The following is a 20,749-nucleotide window of genomic DNA, read 5'->3' on the forward strand; positions in this document are numbered from 1 at the left end:
CAGTGAGTCAGAGGGGACTTAGCCGGTCTAGCGTCGAGACGTGGGTCTGCGCGCCCAGAGCTTGGAAATGGAAACTAAACTTTAATAAAGACTTTTGTATATAACATCCACTGGGCGTTGGTCCTCTGTGAGCTGGGACCTAGCGGCAGTCCTGACAATTATAGAAATGGAACTGAACTGAAACACAATAAGACAGGGTAGGGAAATGCAGAACTGTCCATCTGGAGTCCATTTTCAGTAGAACGTTTCATCTATCCCTTAGGAAGAAGGCAACCCCGACACATCATCTTCCTAAGTGCTCCCTTCACTTCATTGTTCCTTAGAGTGTAGATCAGAGGGTTGAGCATGGGAATGAGAACAGTGTAAGACACCGCAAGGATATGGTCCTGGCCTTCAATATAGCTGCCTTTAGGTCTGGCATATGAGAAGATGGCACAGCCATAGTGAAGAAAGACCACTGTCAAGTGGGCTCCACAGGTGGAGAAGGCCTTGCGACAGTACTGAGACGAGCTCATGTTCAGTGAAGCCATCAAAATGCACCCGTAAGACAGCATGATGAAGGAGAAAGGGACAATGAGGATCATGGCAACCAAGGCTGTAACAGTAACTTCAATAGTTCCATAGCCAGGACATATCCTGCTCAGCACAGGAGGGATGTCACAGAAGAAATGGGGGATATGGTTGGGCGCACAAAATGGCAAAGAGAAAATCACTCCAGTGAGGAAGGAAGAAAGAATGAAACCACCACAGACAGACCCCATCACTAGGCCCCAACAAATCCTTTGGCTCATGAAGGTCCCATAGTGTAGTGGGTGGCAAATGGCCACATAGCGGTCCCATGCCATGGCTGTCAACAGCAGACAGTCAGCCACACCTAAGGCCACAAAGAAGAACATCTGAGCAGCACACGATGCCAAGGGAAAGGGCTTATGGGGAGCCAGCAGGTCACAAAGCATTTGTGGTATGACCACCAAAGTGTAGGCTGTCTCAGAGCATGAAAGGCTGCCCAGGAAGAGGTACATGGGTGTATGGAGGAGAGGATCAGTCCACACCACAGTCATAATGAGCCCGTTGCCTGCCAAGGTCACTGCATACATCAGGAGGAAGAGTCCAAACAGCAGTCGGGCCAAGCCTGGGTGACTAGTGAACCCCAACAGGACAAACTCGGTCACCATGGTACAGTTGACAGAAGGATCATGAACCATCCCTGAGCTGTAGTGGAAGTAACACAGAGTGACATATATCTACATCAGTTATGGATGCCATTAGCAGAAATATGTAAGATGATTGGTAAACCTGAACTGTCATTGTTGGTTTGACCCTCTAGTCCAGGAGTCACCAATTTTGAGGGGCCTAGGTGCACATTAGAATCCTGTGAAACTATCATGAGAACCACAAATTACCCATGTTATGGAAGAAAAACCAAGGACATTCTCTCACACACAAACCCAGTCAAAACAGCTAGCTATAACATCAGCCAATTAGAATACAGTCAAAACAATGAGGCCAAACCTGCCAAAAAATAAGCCAACTAATTTGGGTTTGGCAATATTCTCTCATGCACCACAGTAGTTATAACTGTAGTATATAACTCTGCTGTGCTTTATCATGTAAAACAGGCTATATGACCTGTGTTAGTAGTGTAGCAGAGGCAAAGCAAGGTTTCACACAGCAGAAAAATGCTTTGCAGCTATGGAAAACTCTCATTTACCAGATTCAGTCCAGTGTTCACCACTTGGTAACTGTTCATATAACCCCTCTGAGCAATCACCTTGTGGAAGATTTTTTCTGCGCATGAGCAAAAATAGCCTCCAAAATTATCCATCCTGCTTGTGAGCAGCAAACTGGTGTATGTGTGCATGTTCTCTGTAAAGGTAAAGGTACCCCTGCCCGTACGGGCCAGTCTTGACAGACTCTGGGGTTGTGCGCCCATCTCACTCAAGAGGCCGGGGGCCAGCGCTGTCCGGAGACACTTCCGGGTCACGTGGCCAGCGTGACATCGCTGCTCTGGCGAGCCAGAGCCGCACACGGAAACGCCGTTTACCTTCCCGCTGGTAAGCGGTCCCTATTTATCTACTTGCACCCGGAGGTGCTTTCGAACTGCTAGGTTGGCAGGCGCTGGGACCGAGCAGCGGGAGCGCACCCCGCCGCAGGGATTCGAACCGCCGACCTTTCGATCGACAAGTCCTAGGCGCTGAGGCTTTAACCCACAGCGCCACCTGCGTCCCCTATGTTCTCTGTAGACCTGTGGAATTTTGAAAGAGTTGGGGAGGAGGCAAAAAAGAAAATTCTCTTCTAAGAAATTTCAGCTCAGTTAATAAGGAGGGGTACTATTTACTATTTTGTGAATTTGTGCTGTTAGATGAATGAAGCAATGGGCTAAGGAAGAAAGGGATAGGAGCCATTCTTCTTGTCAAAAACAAGAGTAAGCAATATTTACACAGGATCCCTATTCTCCACTTTGGGGGGGGGGAATTGGTGTGGGCCATTTTGCTAAATATTCTCAGGATGATGGTGGCATATGGCTGAAATTTTCCATCAGTTCAACAAGAGCCTCCAAAAGAAAACCCTCAGAAAAATGGAAATGCTTTTCTGAGCAGATTTAAGCCCAGCTCTGGGTGGATGTGCATTCACCAAACTGGAGCTCATATTAGTATGAACTTTGCAAGCAGCATTAGAGCATGGGGGAAATGATGGTATGCTGGAGAGATATAGAACCTGTGCACCACAAGGTTGGCAGGGGCTCACCTAGGACTTTTTACTGGACTCTGTTCCTGTGCCTCTAGCTCTTATTCAGAAGTAGTCTGGCTTCATTTCACACCAGGACTCTCTGCCAGGCCCCTCACTGCCCATACTTCGCACCCTCCTTGAGTGCTTTGTCCTGGCTGGAATGTGTCCTCAAAGTCTGAAAATGACTCTTGCTTCCTTGAATGGGGCATAGAGGGGGGTGAGTGTGTGTAGAAACTAACCTGTACAAATGTAAAATGTATAATCACTGTTCTCCTGCTTTTGCTTCTGGCCTCACCCACCACTGGCATTTGGCCCTCAGAAGGGAATGTGACCCTTCATCCGAGAAACACCCCCCAGTGTCTCCTCAGTTCAGGACAGATGGAGAAGTTGTCCTTTTGCAATTTCCCATATGAACTGACCTGACCGGCTCTGACCCAGCCTGCAGCTCCTGGGCTAATGGGCAGATCCTTCCGATTTCACCCTTCTCCAAATGTTGCAATGCAGGTCTCCACTCAAGAAGGCATTTTCAATTGCACACTACAGAATAAAATGCATAGATTTGCTATAAAAGTAGTCTAGAAAAGGACTGGTGAAGGTACAGGTGGGAAGCACAACAGTCGTTGGATTCAGACCTGGGTTAGGAATACTTTCATATTTTCACTCTTTTCAGGTGGAATTCAATCATATAGCAACATATTCAGGTTTTGCAATTTTTGATTTGGCAAAAGTTCATTGGGAATTATTGTGCAAAAAAATAATTTCCTCTTCCTGCCCCCCACCCCGCCACCACCAAAACCCCAGACGCTTTGCAATGCAGAAAGTGGTAGAGCAATGCCCTGGGAAATGGAGGGCAGCAATTGTTTGATGCAACCTCGAATAAGCTCCCCCAAAACTATTCAGAATGAACGTTCAGTGACTAGTTAATGTTATCTACGGTACTTTGCTCACAAACTTTGTGTAAAAAACAACAACACAAAAGCACTGGGATGTATAATCAATAAATAGGTCATTTTGCCTTTGGGGCAAAATATGTTTAGAATATATTTAAATATGAATGTTTGTGGAATTTTTTAAGGCAAATAAGGCAACAGGGCAGAAAGGATTTAGGAATGAACACATGCAAAAGTGGCAAACGGGAAATAGACTGTTCATTCAGGTTTTGCAGGTTTTGCAACAATGCAAAAAACAAACAAACCTGCCCAAGCTGGTGAAACTGGATGTGGGAGGGGGGGGGTTGCATATTACAAGAAATGATCCCTCTTTTGAAATGCCTTCAGCTTTCTTCGGAGAAATGTTACACACCCTTCAGCATTTCTCTGATGAAAATAGAGATGTCCTATTCAAAAATAATAAGGATAATAATAATAATAATAATAATAATAATAATAATAATAATTTTACTATTTATACCCCACCCAACTAACCGGGTTGCCACTTTCGGCAGCTTCCAACACATATAAAAACATAATAAAACATTAAACATTTTTTTTAAAGTCCCTATACTATTCAGATGGCTCAGCAGTTGAATAACTCAACTGTTATTCAACAAGAACGGCTAAGGGAGCTGGGCATGTTTAGCCTGGAGAAGAGGAGGTTAAGGGGTGATATGATAGCCATGTTCAAATATATAAAAGGATGTCACATAGAGGAGGGAGAAAGGTTGTTTTCTGCTGCTCCAGAGAAGCGGACACGGAGCAATGGATCCAAACTACAAGAAAGAAGATTCCACCTAAACATTAGGAAGAACTTCCTGACAGTAAGAGCTATTGGACAGTGGAATTTGCTGCCAAGGAGTGTGGTGGAGTCTCCTTCTTTGGAGGTCTTTAAGCAGAGGCTTGACAACCATATGTCAGGAGTGCTCTGATGGCGTTTCCTGCTTGGCAGGGGGGTGGACTCAATGGCCCTTGTGGTCTCTTCCAACTCTATGATTATATGATTCTATGAACACCATACCCTTCAACATTTCTCTGATAAAATAGGGACATCCTAAGGAAAAATGGGACAGCTAGGATCAAATCAGAAACTGGGACGGCTTCTGTAAATCTGGGACATCCCTGGAAAATAGGGACACTTGGAGCGTTTGATGTTAGTGGTCTCCAGTAGGAATGGTGGAAGGTAGTCAATTTCATTAGCATTTTAAAGACAAATCTATTCACACTTTATGACACAGTACACAAATGGAAAAACAGGTACCCTTTGAAATCTGCACTTACCTGAATGTTGTGCTGCACTTCTCCAACCAATGTTTGCAAAAATGCATATATTAAAGAAAGTGTGCATAAAGATAAGTGTATTAGTGAAAATAACATACAAAACTGCCTTCTATTAGAGGAAATTGCTTTCAAAAATGTGGACATAATTTCAAAGTGCATACAAAAATGTGTTTTTATGAGAAATTCATACTAAAATACTAATGAATTTTCATTAGGAATTTATTATTATTATTATTATTATTATTATTATTATTATTATTATTACTACTACAAATTGCTGAAGAAGTGTCATGAACTGAATTTGAGGCTGGAAAAATGTGAAACTGAGGAAACCAAAATGGACAAACCCTTCTACTCCTAGTCTCCTTCAATCACTAGAACAGTGGATCTCAAACATGGTGATGGGACATCCAGAAGGTAGAAAACAATGCAGCTACATAAGAACATGAATCCTTCCCCAAATATAATATTGTCCTTGAATCGTCCCACCCCAGTTGCCATCCTCTGCCACCACCCTTTGAGAGCCTCTGCACTAGAATAACAGAACAGAGCCCTAAAAGCAGAAGGCAGCTGGCCAAGAATGACATTGTTCATGGCTGAAATATATTATATTATATTTTATTTATTTATTTATTTATTTATTTATTTATTTATTTATTTATTTATTTATTTATTTATTTTGTCCAGTAGCATCTTAGAGATCAACTAAGTTTGTTCTGGGTATAAGCTTTCGTGTGCATGCACACTTCTTCAGATACACACATTGTTCATGGCTGTGATATTAAAGTTCTGTACTGGTCCCTTTTTCGTCTCCAAAAGCTTCTATTTTTTCTCTGTCTATTGGTCGCCTCACAATAATTTCCATCCCCAGACTTCCTTCTGCCAGCCCCTGAGCCTCAAATCCCCTAAATGTGCAGCTCAGGATGTTTGGGTGGCCGAGGAGAGTGACATGTTGTTGGTCCTTACCTCCAAGTATCCTGGGAGATAGTACATAAGATCTGTGCAGAAAATGAGAAATTGCCCAGCTACAAAGTATACCCTCCAACATTTATCTGATGAAAATAGGAACGTCCCATTCCATAACGATAATTTTGCTATTTATACCCCACAAATCTTACTGGGTTGCCCCAGCCACTCTGAGCAGCTTCCAACATATATAAAAACACAAGAAAACATTAAATGTAAGAAACTTCCCTGTACAGGATTGCCTTCAGACGGCTTGGGGGGTCAGATAACTCCATACCCTCCAACATTTCTCCAATGAAAATAGGGACATCCTAAGGAAAAATGGGACATTCCGGGGTCAAATCAGAAACCAGGATGGCTTCTCTAAATTAGGGACATCCTTGGAAAATACGGACATTTGGAGGGTCTGGTAATGCATCTATTTTTAAAATAATTATTCATATGTTCTAAGATAAGTCATCTAACCTTGTGTGAAGCCTCCAAGCTGGTTGGTTGTATATATCACCTCTGGGGCCACAACCCTTAAATTGTAGTTGCTGGGAGGCAAAATTATAGTTGGAGTATTCTGGGATTCCAGCCTCTGGGAATATAAATATGAGATTGTATCAGCTCTCATGTAATATGTGGCAATGGATGATTAAATGATTTGTTGATTAAGGCACTTTTAAAACTTGTGATTCTGTGTTTAGTTTTTCTGCCTATTTTAACTTTATTCCATGATGAGTACCGGTAAATGTTGAGATTTTGTTTTGTGTGCAGGTCAACTCAGAACTGCAACATTTTTTGCTATTGCCACACATGCACATATCGCAATCACCATCCTGTTTACCGTTTGGACACTCCAGGAACTCTGGACTATAAAAGCCACTGGCCATCCAAGGGAACCCAAACATCACTCTCCAGGGACTTGCAGAGATGAAGGTTCTGGCCCTCACTCTCTTCTGCCTCCTCATTTCGGTGAATGAAGCCAAAGTATTTGAGAAATGTGAACTGGCTGCACTTCTGAAACAGCATGGGCTGGATGGATACCATGGCATTAGCCTGGCTGACTGTGAGTTTGCTCTTCCTTTCCCTCCATCTTTTCATTTTTAGGTGTTTGGGGACAAATCCTGCCCAACCAGGATCCAGTCCAGAATCATTTTCAGTATGAGGCTAATGTTTAACTAGAGTTTTTGAAACCCTGATTAAACATACTAGTGGGGTGGGAGAGTGGAAAATAATGCCAATATAAAAAAGAAGAAGTAAAGGACCCCTGGATGGTCAAGTCCAGTCTAAGGCAACTCTGGGGTTGTGGTGCTCATCTCTCTTCAGGGTGAGGGAGCCAGCATTTCTCCACAGTCAGCTTTCCAAGTCATGTGGCCAGCATGACGAAACCACTTCTGGCGCAACAGGACACCGTGACGGAAATGCTGTTTACTTTCCTGCCACACAGCGGTACCTATTTATCTACTTTCGCTGGTGTGCTTTCGAACTGCTAGGTTGGCAGGAGCTGGGACAGAGCAATGGGAGCTCACCTCGTTGTAGGGATTCGAACCGTCAACCTTCTGGTCGGCAAGCTCAAGAGGCTCAGTGGTTTAGACCACAGCGCCACCCACGTAGCCAGTATATTTCACTCCTGGCAACAAATGCACCCCTTTGCTTTCAGATAGCACATGGGTAGATGAGAATAAAAAACCTGGGACATAAATTTTCATGGCCCTCTCGCAGCTATGGAGGCTCACTTAGCAGAAGTAGCAGCTTCTTCTAGCAGCTCTAGAACGCTGAGTTTTGTCAGAATCGAGTATACACTTCCAGAGTTAATGCTAAATAAATTATTTCTGGTAAATAGGCCACCATAGCTGCTTGAGGGCCGTAAAAAATTGTGTCCTGGGCTTTTTAGATTCATCTACCCATGTACTATCTGAAAGCAAAGGGAAGCATTGATTGCCAGATGCGATTCCCCCCCCCCCAGCTCTCTTACCCAACTAGTATACCCCATTGTGTCCAGCTCTAGGCAGCACAATTTACGAAGGATATTCACAAGCTGGATATTCATGAGCAAGATTACCAAGGATCTGGAAACCAAGCTTTATGAGGAATGGTTGAGGGAGTTGGGTATGTTTGACCTGGATAAGAGGAGACTGAGAGGAGACATGATAGCTATCTTCAAATATCTAAAGGCCTGTCACAGGGAAGATGGAGCAAGCTTGTTTCCTCCTGCTCCAGAGAGTAGAACCCAAACCAATGGATTCAAGTTACAAGGAAGGAGATTCCAACTAAACATCAGGAAGTGCCTCCTGATGGGAAGAGCTGTTTGACAGTGGAACAGTCTCCCTCAGAAGGTAGAGGACACTCCTTTGTAGGGAGTTTTTAAGCAGAAGTTGGATGGCCAGGGATACTTTAGCACTGCAGGAGGTTGGACTAGATGACTCTTCCAACTCTACAGTTCTATCATTCTGTGATTTTAAGAGCTGTGTCTGTCCCCGCTTCCACCTTCACTGAGGATTCAGGGGGGGGGGGCTGTTTTGCAAAGCACATCACTCCAGGGCACAGTAGCATCAAATCCTTTGCTCATCAGCTGGTAAATGGAGGATTTGTTCCTCCTGGGTACCGGTTTACAAGTGCTAGGGCATGGGTAGGCAACCTAAGGCACAGGGACCGGATGCGGGCCAATCGCCTTCTCAATCCGGCCCACAGACGGTCTGGGAATCAGCGTGTTTTTACATGAGTAGAATGTGTCCTTTTATTTAAAATGCACCTCTGGGTTATTTGTGGGGCATCGGAATTCGTTCATTATTTTTTCTCCAAAATATAGTCCGGCCCCCCACAAGATCTGAGGGACAGTGGATCGGCCCCCTGCTGAAAAAGGTTGCTGACCCCTGTGCTAGGGTTACCTGCCTCTCCCTCTCCCTGCTTGATGCCCCACCCAATAGCCCCATATATGCAGCAGTCCAGTGCTGCCTCCACTCATCTTGGCAAAAGCCCAGATCAGTCGGGTTCAGTTCAGGCAGTGCCTGAATCTGATGCACGACCCTAAACGTTTCTTTTCAATGCTGGTTTTTTTTAAAGTCACACACATTTGCTACAGTTAACTGACAGAATGTTTTAAAGTTACCTTGTTTCAAGTTATTGCAACTTTGAAGGGGGGGAAATAATCTCCCTCTCTCCTCTGCCCCCTCACACGATGGCCCTTTTCCTTCTCACTTTGTTCCAGGGATCTGCACAGCTTATCATGAAAGCAAATACGAAAGTAGCGCTGTGGGGTCACCAAACACAGATGGCAGCCAGGACTATGGGGTTTTTCAAATAAACAGTCGCTATTGGTGTGACAATCAACAGGGCGAAACAGCCAATGGGTGCAGAATCTCCTGCAGTGGTAAGCAACTTGGTGCCATACAGATGGCCAGCAAAAGGCCTCTGCAATTTTCCAGAGAGGATGGGTTGTGTTTTTGAAGGAAGCACCCAACTTGTCTCCCTTCAGTTACCATTCTCCCTCTGCAATCCACACACTCACTTAGAAACCTCATTCCCCACCTTATCACTACATTTCTATTGCCACCCACCCCCAAGACATCCCAGCTTGTGCCTCTATTCTAATAAGCAAAGACCAGGGACAGGCCTAGCCTTGCTTTGCCCACCTCAACAACCTCGGGCTTCTCTCTTGTTGCCCTGACCCACCATCTATCTTGGGGGCCCAGGCTCCCTGCAGTCCAGAAGGTGAGGCCAGCCTGCTTGGGAGACCTGCCTCGTCACAGGTTCACAGAATAATAATAATAATAATAATAATAATAATAATAATAATAATAATAATAAATTTTATTTATATCCCGCCCTCCCCAGCCGAAGCCGGGCTCAGGGCGGCTAACAACAATCAAATAATCAAACAGTCAAATAATCACACATTCTAAAAATATTTCATTATAAAAATTAATTAAAATCAAATTGATGGCAACCGATTAAGCAAAATTCTGTGTGGGTTGCCAGAGGAGGGAGTCAGGCTGTGCCCTGACCAAAGGCCTGGTGGTACAGCTCTGTCTTGCAGGCCCTGCGGAAAGATGTCAAGTCCCGCAGGGCCCTAGTCTCTTGTGACAGAGCGTTCCACCAAATTGGAGCCGCAGCCGAGAAGGCCCTGGCTCTAGTTGAGGCCAGCCTAACCTCTCTGAGGCCTGGGACCTTGAGGATGTTATTATTTGCAGACCGTAGGTTTCTCTGTGGGGCATACCAGGAGAGGTGGTCCCGTCGGTACGAGGGTCCAAATCTGTCAATTCCAGTCATTATTATTGTTAATACTATTATTGTTACTGTCAGGACTGCCGCTAGGTCCCAGCTCACAGAGGACCAACGCCCAGTGGATGTTATATACAGAAGTCTTTATTAAAGTTTAGTTTCCATTTCCAAGCTCTGGGCGCGCAGACCCACGTCTCGACGCTAGACCGGCTAAGTCCCCTCTGACTCACTGCTCCACCCACACCAGTTTAAGATTCTAGCCCGGCTCCACCTCTTACGCTGTTCTTTCCTTCGCTGGGTCCTTCTGCCCTCTGGGGTTCCCTCCTTCCTGGACTCCTCTGACGCTGAGCCTCCTGAGTCTTGCCCCTCCCTCCGGCGGGCTTTAGGACCTGGCTCCCTTCCCGGGCTCCCCGCTGTGCCGCGCTCCTGTACATTTGAACTTGGCGCGCGCGCCCAGCCGGTGACTTTCCTTCTGACCGTTTCCCCGCTTCCTGATGTGGGTGTTGCCAAACCTGACTCCTCTCCTCCCTCTGGTGGTGAGGACACTGGTCCCGACTCCTGGGACTCCCCCTCCCCACTGCGCTCTGGTGGAGACGCTGGTCCTGATCTCCAACTGCTGCTCAGGGACTCCCCGCTGGCCCCTTCCTCCTGGGGCTTCCCCCCTGGAGCCCCCTTCGCTCTGGCCACCGGCGCTCCCTTCTGTGAGTCCTCTGATTCGCTAGAGAGGCTTGTGGAATAACTCTGGCCACTGTCACTGCCTGCGCCCCCCTCGTACTCCTCCTCCTCACTCTCCATTTGCTCCCCCTCCTGTGTCTCTCCTTCTGAACCCCTGACAGTTAATATTATAATATTATTATTCTTTAAAAGGCTCTAGATTGTTTAATCAGCCAAAGGGGGTGGGCAGGTGTGGGGGACTCCCTGGTCCTGAATAGGGTCACTGTGTCCCTGAAGGACCAGCTGCAGAGCCTAGGAGTCATTCTGGACTCACGGCTGTCCATGGAAGCGCAGGTCGATTCTGTGTCCAGGGCTGTGTTTATCAGCTCCATCTGGTACACAGGATGAGACCCTCCCTGCCCACAGACAGTCTCGCCAGAGTGGTGTATGCCAGATGGGTGGGGTATAAATTATTATTATTATTATTATTATTATTATTATTATTATTATTATGGCGGCAGTGAAATCTTATTGCTGAACGGCAGGAGATGCTGTCATACCCACCACCACCCCCCCGCCATACAGTGATAGTAACTAATGCATGGCTAGTGTCTTGCTTATTCCTTGTGTCTGTGGTGCCCTATAGAGGTCTCATCTGTTGCTCATACATTCTGCCCCTGTGCCCTTTGCCTCACCCTTGCAACTCCACCACCACAGCAATGGCCATTTAGAAATAGCCTTACAGTAAGGCAGTTTCTCCTTTTCCCTGTCTAAAGTTCAGTTCTCCATATTTCTGCCTAAAATTGTTTTGTTTTTTTAAGAGTAGCACATTCCTTTGCATTTCTGGTTGCATTTGTATGCAACTGTAACTAATGTAATGCATCTTTCTATGTTGTTCTCATTAATATATGGGTTTTCCCCTACCATGCATATTATTTGGCTGGAGAACTACATTGAAAGATTAGGAATGATAGCTGGATTTGGAGGTTTTGAAACTGTGTTTTGAAAGGCATCTGTCTTTAAGATTGCATATTATTTCAGGAAGTGCAAATAAGTTCACCCCTGTTCCTTGCCAACGGCTGTGTCTTGCTGGAGAAGCAAATAAAAGCCATTACCTATCCCTCTCTGTTGAATAGTTCTGAAGAATCTTTTTCTCGAATAAATTTTTATTAGTTTACATCAAAAAACCAAAAAACCATATTAGTTTCACATCAAATTTTTCACAACTTATTCCTTTTCAGGACTTCCTTCAGCTTTTCCGTAAATCATCCATAGTTATTATTTAAATTACGCATTTCTCAAATTTATATTGACATTGTTTGTATCTTTCTTTCTATTCCCTTTACACAATACTTCTTAATTTTTTCACAGTGCTTCTTTAAATCCCTTTAGCGTTATCTGTCCCTCACTTATATGTTCCAGATATTCCACAAATTTCCCCCAGTCCTCGATGAATTTTTGGTCTCTTAAGTATCTGATCTTCCCTGTCAGTTTATCTAACTCCGCATAGTCTAACAGCTTCATTCTCCATTCTTCCACAGTCGGTATTTCCTGTTGTTCCCATTTCTGGGCCAGTAACACTCTTGCTGCTGTTACTGCGTATTGAAAAAATTTACAGTCCTTTCTTTTTATCTCATTTCCTAATATTCCTAACAGAAAGACTTCTGGTTTCTTTATAAATGTATTGACATGTAAATTTTAAAATCTTCTTCAATGCATTATATATCTTTTCCCAGAAGTCTTTCACTTTCTTACATTCCCACCACATATGATAAAAAGTACCTTCTTTATCTTTACATTTCCAACACTTATTACATGTCTTGTACATTTTTGCTAATTTTGCCGGTGTCATATACCAACTATAAAACATTTTCATAACATTTTCTTTTAACGTCATACATGCAGTAAATTTTAAACCTTCCTTCCATAATTTTTCCCAATCCTCAAATTGTATATTATAACCCACATCTCTGGCCCAGTGAGTCATTGCCGACTTAACTTCTTCATCCTTTAAATTCCATTCTAACAACAACTTGTACATTTTAGATAGTATTTTCACATCATTATCTATTATTTCCCTCTGAAATTTAGAATCCTTATCCGCATAGCCATGTTCCTTACTGTCTTTCCTGAACATTTCATTTATTTGGAAATAATGCAACCAATCATATACATAACCTTTGACCTGTTCATATGGTTTCATTTTCCATTTTCCTCCTTCTTTAAATAACAGTTGGCTATATGTTATCCATTCACTACTCATATTAATTTTCTTTACACTCAAAACTTCTGGAGGGGATAACCAGTGTGGCACTCTAGGTTCTAATAGGTTTTTATACCTATCCCATATTTAAATTAGAGGACCTCGGAAGATGTGGTTCTCGAAACCTTTATGGACTCTCTTCTTCTCATACCATAAATATGCATGCCATCCAAACCTATTGTCGAACCCCTCTAAGTCTAACAGTTCATTATTTTCCAATTTAACCCAATCTTTCAACCAGCAATGGCATGATGCCTCATAATACAATTTCAAATCCGGCAGGGCAAAGCCTCCCCTTTCTCTTATGTCTGTTAGCAACTTAAATTGAATTCTTGGCTTTTTGCCCTGCCAAGTATATCTTGAAATCGCTCTTTGCCACTCTTTGAAAATTCTATTCCCCTTAATTATGGGGATAGTCTGAAATAAAAATAGCATCTTTGGTAGTTCTGATGAATTGCTCCTCTTTGCCCCCAAATCCAGTTCTTGAACTTAGATGGGAAAGCATCATCAACACAGTGGCTCCTTCTGCTCCCCTTTCTCCAAACGTCCGCCAAGAATGGAAGGGGAGGCAGTGCATCTTGAATGCCCCCCCCAATTAAAAAACCCACTACCTATTCCCAGACACACTCTTTAGCCCCCCATGATTTTAATGTAAGAAAATACATTTTCAGGCTTTTACCCATCCATAATGACAGCCAGAATGCTTTGAGTAAGATGAATTAATTGTGTGAATAAGTAGCGCTGTTAGGATTCCTACAGCTGTTACTGAGTAGCTAGCACAGGGTGGAATCTAACACAGCCCTAAATAAATGTTCCATAAGCCAAGGATTTCTATTTCCACATTGGAACATTATGCCCCTCTCCTCTCCCAGCAGGACCCCTCAATCTGTTCTAAGGATCCCCCCGACCCTCTGAAGCAGATTTGGCAAGGGCACGGGGCACACGGGATGAGGGGAGAGGGGAAATCTTTCTCTTGAACTTGCAGTCACTATAATTAACCCCCACACAGGGAGGGAGACCTTCAGGGCAAATGTGGCCTTCCAGACCTATCTGTCCACCTCACATGACTTTCCCTTGACCATGCCCTCTCTCATGGCCCTGTTCTGTGTGCAGCCCAAGTGCTTCACCTGAATGTGCCCTTGAACTGTGATGAGATCCCCTTGCTTGCCTGCCTGGAGGATAAAGAGACAAGATGGGGGTTGAAAACTCTGACTGTTCTGTGGCTACTGTAGCTGGCTGCATAAAGTCCTATCCTTTGACCCACCCACTTTTACCTCTGTACTAGCATGTGGCCCTCATAAGACTTCCCAAGAGGAATTGTGGCCCTCAGGCTGAAACATACTCTCCAGCCCTGCCCCAATATCTGAAGGCCAGTTCAAAGGGGAAGGGCTCTAAATGCTCCCCCAAAGTATTCCGGCTTTGAGTTTGAAGGGAAAAGCACTTCCACAATTCTGAGGCAACCCAATTTATCCTTCCTGAGGGCAAAGGCAGGATGTGCTTTATGGGGTTGGGAAAAAGCTCTTTAGAAAACCAAATACCCTCCTTTTCTTTCTCCTAATTTTGTCAACAGCTTTCACAAATGACGACATCACAGATGACATTGAGTGCGCTAAGACAGTTGTTCGTGACCCCCAAGGGATGGATGCCTGGTGAGTCTTGCTAACTTCTCACTGCTGGCAAGACTCAAAAGCAGCTGAGATTTCAATTGTTGTGACTGCATAGAGACATGTCTTTCACAAGGCTTTGTTGCAGCTAGCAGCTAAAGATGCTTCCTCCCTAGGCACTGGTGGTGCCTCAAAGATGCTTCCTTAAACGTACAGCAATGACTTTTGGTGGCTCTTGCCTGTTGGGAGCTGTAAGTACCCAGGTGTGAGTTTAAGGGAACAGTCTAACAACTGAGCCACTGTAAAGCAGTGGTCAAAAGTGATGGATCTGGGAGGCCTGAGTTCAAATCCCAGCTTACAGTGGTGTAGCATGGGTTGCCAGCACCCTGGCTGTGCAGAGGGGTCAGTGGGAGGGAGGGAAACGGATGAAGTACACATGCGCACTGCCTAACAGTGGTGGTGTCACGCTGGAGACCGCAGCTGCAGAGATTAGAAGAGTTGTTCCTTTGTCTGGAGAGGTCACTTCCTGGTTCACACGGATAAACCATTTCCAAGAGAGCCCTGCAACAGAAGGGCACAGCAGTATTGAGGCAGCACCTGAGGTGGTCCTTGAGGTATTGCAGTCTTGAGCCAGTGGGAGAGTCTGATTTCTTCCAAAGCAAAGTCCTAATAAATGCCTGGCAAATTGCTGAGGAACATGTTCTTACATTCAAGGCCACTACAAGGCATGGCATTGCACAGCACAGCAAGCGGTTCAGGATGCTGCCAGAGATGGTCCTTCCACCTGATCCAGCTGGGCTCTTATTAGGCTCATGCACTGCAGCTTTCCCATTTGCTCTTGGCCCTGGAGGTAAAATGTGGTTTATGAGAAAACTAGGAGAAGGGAAACAAAACCAAGGATCTTGAGCACCTTTCCCCAGTCTGGCGCCTCCCAATAGTTTTAACTCTAATTTCCATCACCTTCAGCCAGGGGGGTTATGGTCCAAAATATACAGAAGGCACCAGGTTTGAGAAAGCTGGTTTTTAGCAAGCTTAAAGTTCCATGACAATAAGGTTTCATCAGGTAATTCTGGGGTGTGGATAGGTAGACTCTACATTGACCACCAGCACTGATCATTCTTCTGATGGAATTGCACCTCAATATGAAGGTTCTGGTCTAATGTCCAAAGGGAACTGATTAGCATTACAAGTGATAATATTGAATTTACTCCAGAATGTTTTTGGCTTTCTATGTTTACAGGGTATAATGAGCTTATCAAGTTTAAGAACTTAATTTTGCATTTTCTAATTGCAGCCAGATAAATCATCACCTGACAGGGGGAAACCCTGGGTAGCTTAAACTTAACAGTATAGTACAGACCAGTTTGGATTTTAGCAATAGAAAGAAAATTGCCCTTAAAATGCAGATTATGCAAGGAAAAGAGGAAAATAATCATTTTACACCACTGGAAGAACCTTGTTACACATGCATCTTGTAAGACTTACAAAAATACACCACAAGGGCAGTTATAGGCATTTGGCAACTTTAATGTATGTCACATGAACTTGGGAATGATTTATTTCTTGAAGAAGCCATGATGTGCCTTGTAAATTGCACCAGTCCCTTTGTTGTTGAAAAGAAAAGAAAAGAAAAGAAAAGAAAAGAAAAGAAAAGAAAAGAAAAGAAAAGAAAAGAAAAGAAAAGAATCAGGGATGGGTTTTAAATAGATTGCAGGGGAGCAGGAGGGGGACCGGGGGCAAAACATTATGTGATTCTGTGGTTAGTCTGGCCCAGTCAAGGTCACACAGTGAACAGGAAGAAGGCATGAGCAGCTGATGCTGAGGCCTCACTGGGAAGCTTTCTGAGGTTCTTAAAAGCAATCCATTTCACCCACTGCAGTCCAAAGAGCAGTCGCCTTACTCCCCACCATCCTCATTTTTTGCTTTCATTTTTCTTTCTTTCAGGGTTGCTTGGAAGAACCATTGCAAAGGAAAGGATCTCTCCGAGTGGACAGCTGGTTGCAGCCTTTGAGCTCCATAGTCCTGTATGAGATCCAGCATTTCTCTGGATTTTCCCTTTAGTGACAGTGATCTCTACAAGCAAAATCCAGCTGCTTCTTTCTATACAAGCATTTGCATACTGTAACTCCCATGGTGCAGTAGAATAGCTTTCTTTCTACAGGAAGGAGAGAGTGTATTTTTTTAAAATGTGTCTGGAGTGGGCAGCGATCTTGCTTGCCATTGTGGGTTTCTCTGCTTTAAGAACTTCAATAAATTGAGTCCAGTTAGAACTCTTTTCCTGTTTGATGGGTGAATGGGAGGGATAAGAAGCAAGAAGCAATCAAACATTGCTCTGTTCCCTGATTCCACTGAGTACTTATTGATTATTAAGAAAAAAACTATTATTATTATTATTATTATTATTATTATTATTATTATTATTATTTCATAATTGGGAGGCAAGGTAAAAAAAAAAAGATAAAGGACCCCTGGATGGTAAAGTCCAGTCAAAGGCGAATATGGGGTTGCAGCGCTCATCTTGCTTTCAGGTCGAGGGGGCCAGAGTTTGTCCACAGGCAGCTTTCCGGGTCATGGGGCCGGCAGGACTAAACCGCTTCTGGAGCAATGGAACACTGTGGCTGAAGCTAGAGCGCATGGAAACACCATTTACCTTCCCACCGCAGCAGTACCTATTTACAACTTGCTCTGATATGTTTTTGAACTGCTAGGTTGGCAGCAAATTGAGAGGTAATTTGGGCTGCACCACAATACCTGTGCAATAGTATCCAATAACCAGCATGGACAAGCTGATGAATTGCTGATTACTTTCATAACCATGCTAGTCTCTGGGAGGTATAACCTGTGTAGATACAGAGCACTTCCGCCTGACCCATGCCTGGAAAGCACAGGTCCGGAAGTTTCTGCTTGTCCTGTGCTTTCTAGACACAGGTTTTGCCTTGGCCCTGCTGCTTTCCCCTGGGAAACCCGCTCTTTAGCTCTAAATCAGAACAAATAGCATTCCACAGAAAATCCCATTGCTGTTTGTTTCAATTCAGCACAGTTCTCTTTAGCTGATTGCAGTCTCTGGGAGCTCGAACCCAGGAGTTTGAGAGGGAGTCCCGGATTGCTATTTCACAGTGTGCATAGGACCAAGAGACATGAACAAAAAGGGAGCTGATGCAGTGACCTGCAATATCTGTGCCATGTTTCATGGGTATAGCTAGGATTTTTGTTGAGATTTTTGGGATAGATTACTCCACCCACCCACCCCTTGGCTACGCTCATTCCATGTTTGTCCTCCTGCCTGTGAACGTGCAAAACTACTCCTCCAGCAAGTGCAAGTTGGTTGTCTTGCTGGAAGCGAAGGTACAGCCACTTGAGGCCCACCTATCCACACTTTGAGCTAATGGGAAAGATGAGGAATTTCTCGATAGAACAGAGTGAACTGTCCTGGAACAGAGACAACAACAACAACAACAACAACAACAACAACAACAACAACAACTTATTATTTATACCCCACCCACTTTGTGCGGCTCCCAACAGAATATTAAAAACACGATAAAACATCTGTCAGAGCCGCCCCTAGGTCCCAGCTCACAGAGGACCAACGCCCGGCTGTAGTTATGTACAAAAGTCTTTATTGAAGTTCAGTTTCCATTTCATTTTTTTTTTTAAAATGATTTTTATTTAGTTTTCCATCCATAACAAAAAAGACAAGACAATAAAGAAAACATACAACACGTATAGTTTCAGGCTCTTAATTTCATGGTCCTTACTTTCCCGACTTCCTCGTACCTCCCCTTTCTGCATTCTCATGTTGAAATAGTTAATTAGCAAATCCCTCCCTTTTTTTTCAAATTGATTATACAAATTGTTCAGATTCTTCCACTTAACCATTATCACTATTAACCCCTATTTTTCTCATTCAACATCAATCTAGCATTCACTGATTTTAGAATATTTCTTTAAATAGTCTTTAAATTTTTTCCAATCTTCTTCCGCCGTTGCTCTTCCCTGGTCTCGAATTCTGCTCGTCATCTCTGCCAAGCCCATGTAGTCCATCACTTTCATCTGCCACTCTTCCACGGTGGGTAAATCTTGTGTCTTCCAGTACTTTGCTATAAGAATTCTTGCTGCTGTTGTGGCATACATAAAAAAGGTTCTATCCTTCTTTACAACCAATTGGCCGACTATGCCCAGGAGAAAGGCCTCTGGTTTCTTAGGGAAAGTGTACCTAAGTACTTTTTTCAGTTCATTATAGATCAGTTCCCAGAAAGCCTTAATCCTTGGGCACGTCCACCAAAGGTGGAAGAATGTTCCCTCCCTTTCTTTACACTTCCAACATTTGTTCTCGGGCGAATGATAAATTTTTGCAAGCTTGACTGGGGTTATGTACCACCTATAAATCATTTTCATAATATTTTCTCTCAAGGCACTACATGCCGTAAATTTCATCCCGGTGGTCCATAACTTTTCCCAGTCAGCAAACATTATGTCATGACCAATATCCTGCGCCCATTTAATCATTGCAGATTTAACCATTTCATCTTGTATTCCATTTCAACAACAAGTTATACATTTTTGACAAGTTCTTAGTACTAGGTTCTAGCAATTCAGTTTCTAGTTTTGATTTTTCCACCTGGAAGCCAACTTTCCTGTCTAGTTTAAAAACTTCCATTATCTGATAATAATGCAGCCAATCTCTCACTTTCCCTTTTAACTTCTCAAAACTTTGCAATTTCAGTCTGTCTCCTTCTTGTTCCAAAATTTCCCAATATCTCGGCCAGTTAACCTCCATGTTTAGTTTTTTAATAGCTTTTGCCTCCATTGGCGACAACCACCTTGGAGTTTTACTTTCCAACAAATCTTTATATCTAATCCAGACATTATATAATGCTTTTCTGACAATATGATTTTTAAAACCTTTATGAACTTTTGCCTTGTCGTACCACAGGTATGCATGCCATCCAAAAAGATTGTCATAACCTTCTAAATCCAAAACATCAGAATTTTCTAGAAGTAGCCATTCTTTCAACCAGCAAAAAGCTGCTGATTCATAATACAATTTAAGGTCTGGCAGGGCAAATCCGCCCCTTTCTTTCGAATCAGTTAATATCTTAAATTTTATTCTAGGCTTCTTGCCCTGCCAGACAAACTTAGAAATATCTTTCTGCCATTTCTTAAAACAATCCATCTTATCCACTATTTGCAATGTTTGGAACAAAAACAACATTCTAGGCAATACATTCATTTTTATAACTGAAATTCGACCCAACAAGGAAAGCTTCATATTTGACCAAATTTCTAAGTCTTTTTTTACTTCCGCCCAGGTTTTCTCATAATTATCTTTAAATAAATTCAGATTTTTAGATGACATATTTATCCCCAAATATTTCACTTTCTTAACCACCGTTAACCCTGTCTCACTCTGAAACTTTACTTTCTCCAATGTTGTTAAATTTTTCTCCAAAACCTTCGTTTTAAACTTATTTAATTTAAATCCTGCTGCTTGACCAAACTCTTGAATTAGTTCTAATACTCTTTTGGTACTAGATTCCGGCTCTTGCAATGTAAGTACTAAATCATCTGCAAAGGCTCTCAGTTTATATTGTTTGGCTCCGACCTGTATTCCTTTAACCAGCTGGTCCTTTCTGATCATGTTCAACAGGACCTCCAGGACCGATATAAAAAGTAATGGAGAGATTGGGCATCCCTGACGTGTCCCTTTTTCAATAGGAATTTCTTCTGTAACCACATTATTCACAATTAGTTTTGCTTTTTGTTCAGAGTATATCGCACTTATACCATTTTCAAACTCTTGGCCTACCCCCATCCCCCGAAGGTTTTTTGTCATAAAACTCCATGAAATATTATCAAAGGCTTTCTCAGCGTCCACAAATATCAAAACAGCTTTAGTGTTAGTATTCACTTCCAATTTTTCCAATATATCAACTATATTTCTTACATTATCTGACAAATGTCTTCTCGGAAGAAAGCCTGCTTGGTCCCTATGTATCTCCTCCATCAAAACTACTTTCAGTCTTTTCGCTAAAATATCAGCAAAAATTTTGTAATCCACATTTAATAAGGAGATTGGGCGGTAGTTTTTGAGTTGAGTCTTTTCTGTCTCA

At 43.3% G+C, this 20,749-nt stretch overlaps 2 protein-coding genes across 2 annotated transcripts; one reads left to right on the forward strand and one right to left on the reverse strand.

Moving 5' to 3' along the window:
* Positions 1 to 251: 251 nt before the first annotated feature.
* On the reverse strand, positions 252 to 1,175 carry LOC310825767 (olfactory receptor 10R2-like; the record flags this gene model as incomplete). Its single annotated transcript, XM_083699576.1, has 1 exon — positions 252 to 1,175. The coding sequence occupies one exon, from the start codon at positions 1,173 to 1,175 to the stop codon at positions 252 to 254; it is 924 nt and encodes a 307-aa protein (XP_083555702.1).
* Positions 1,176 to 6,767: 5,592 nt separating this feature from the next.
* LOC310826266 (lysozyme C, milk isozyme-like) lies at positions 6,768 to 16,895 on the forward strand. Its single transcript, XM_083701054.1, has 4 exons — positions 6,768 to 6,960; positions 9,103 to 9,264; positions 14,603 to 14,681; positions 16,581 to 16,895. Exons 1-4 carry the CDS (start codon positions 6,825 to 6,827, stop codon positions 16,645 to 16,647), a joined length of 444 nt encoding a protein of 147 aa, XP_083557180.1. The 5' UTR covers positions 6,768 to 6,824; the 3' UTR covers positions 16,648 to 16,895.
* The last annotated feature ends 3,854 nt before the right edge of the window (positions 16,896 to 20,749 follow it).

The sequence above is a fragment of the Podarcis gaigeae genome (genome assembly GCF_964106915.1).
Source record: "Podarcis gaigeae genome assembly, chromosome: 10".
NCBI lineage: Eukaryota > Metazoa > Chordata > Lepidosauria > Squamata > Lacertidae > Podarcis > Podarcis gaigeae.

Coding starts and splice junctions, on each gene's coding strand:
- LOC310826266 (XM_083701054.1), top strand. CDS start 6,825: ATGAAGGTTCTGGCCCTCACTCTCTTCTGCCTCCTCATTTCGGTGAAT. Junction 6,961..9,102: donor TGGCATTAGCCTGGCTGACT/GTGAGTTTGCTC, acceptor ACTTTGTTCCAG/GGATCTGCACAGCTTATCAT. Junction 9,265..14,602: donor GTGCAGAATCTCCTGCAGTG/GTAAGCAACTTG, acceptor TTTTGTCAACAG/CTTTCACAAATGACGACATC.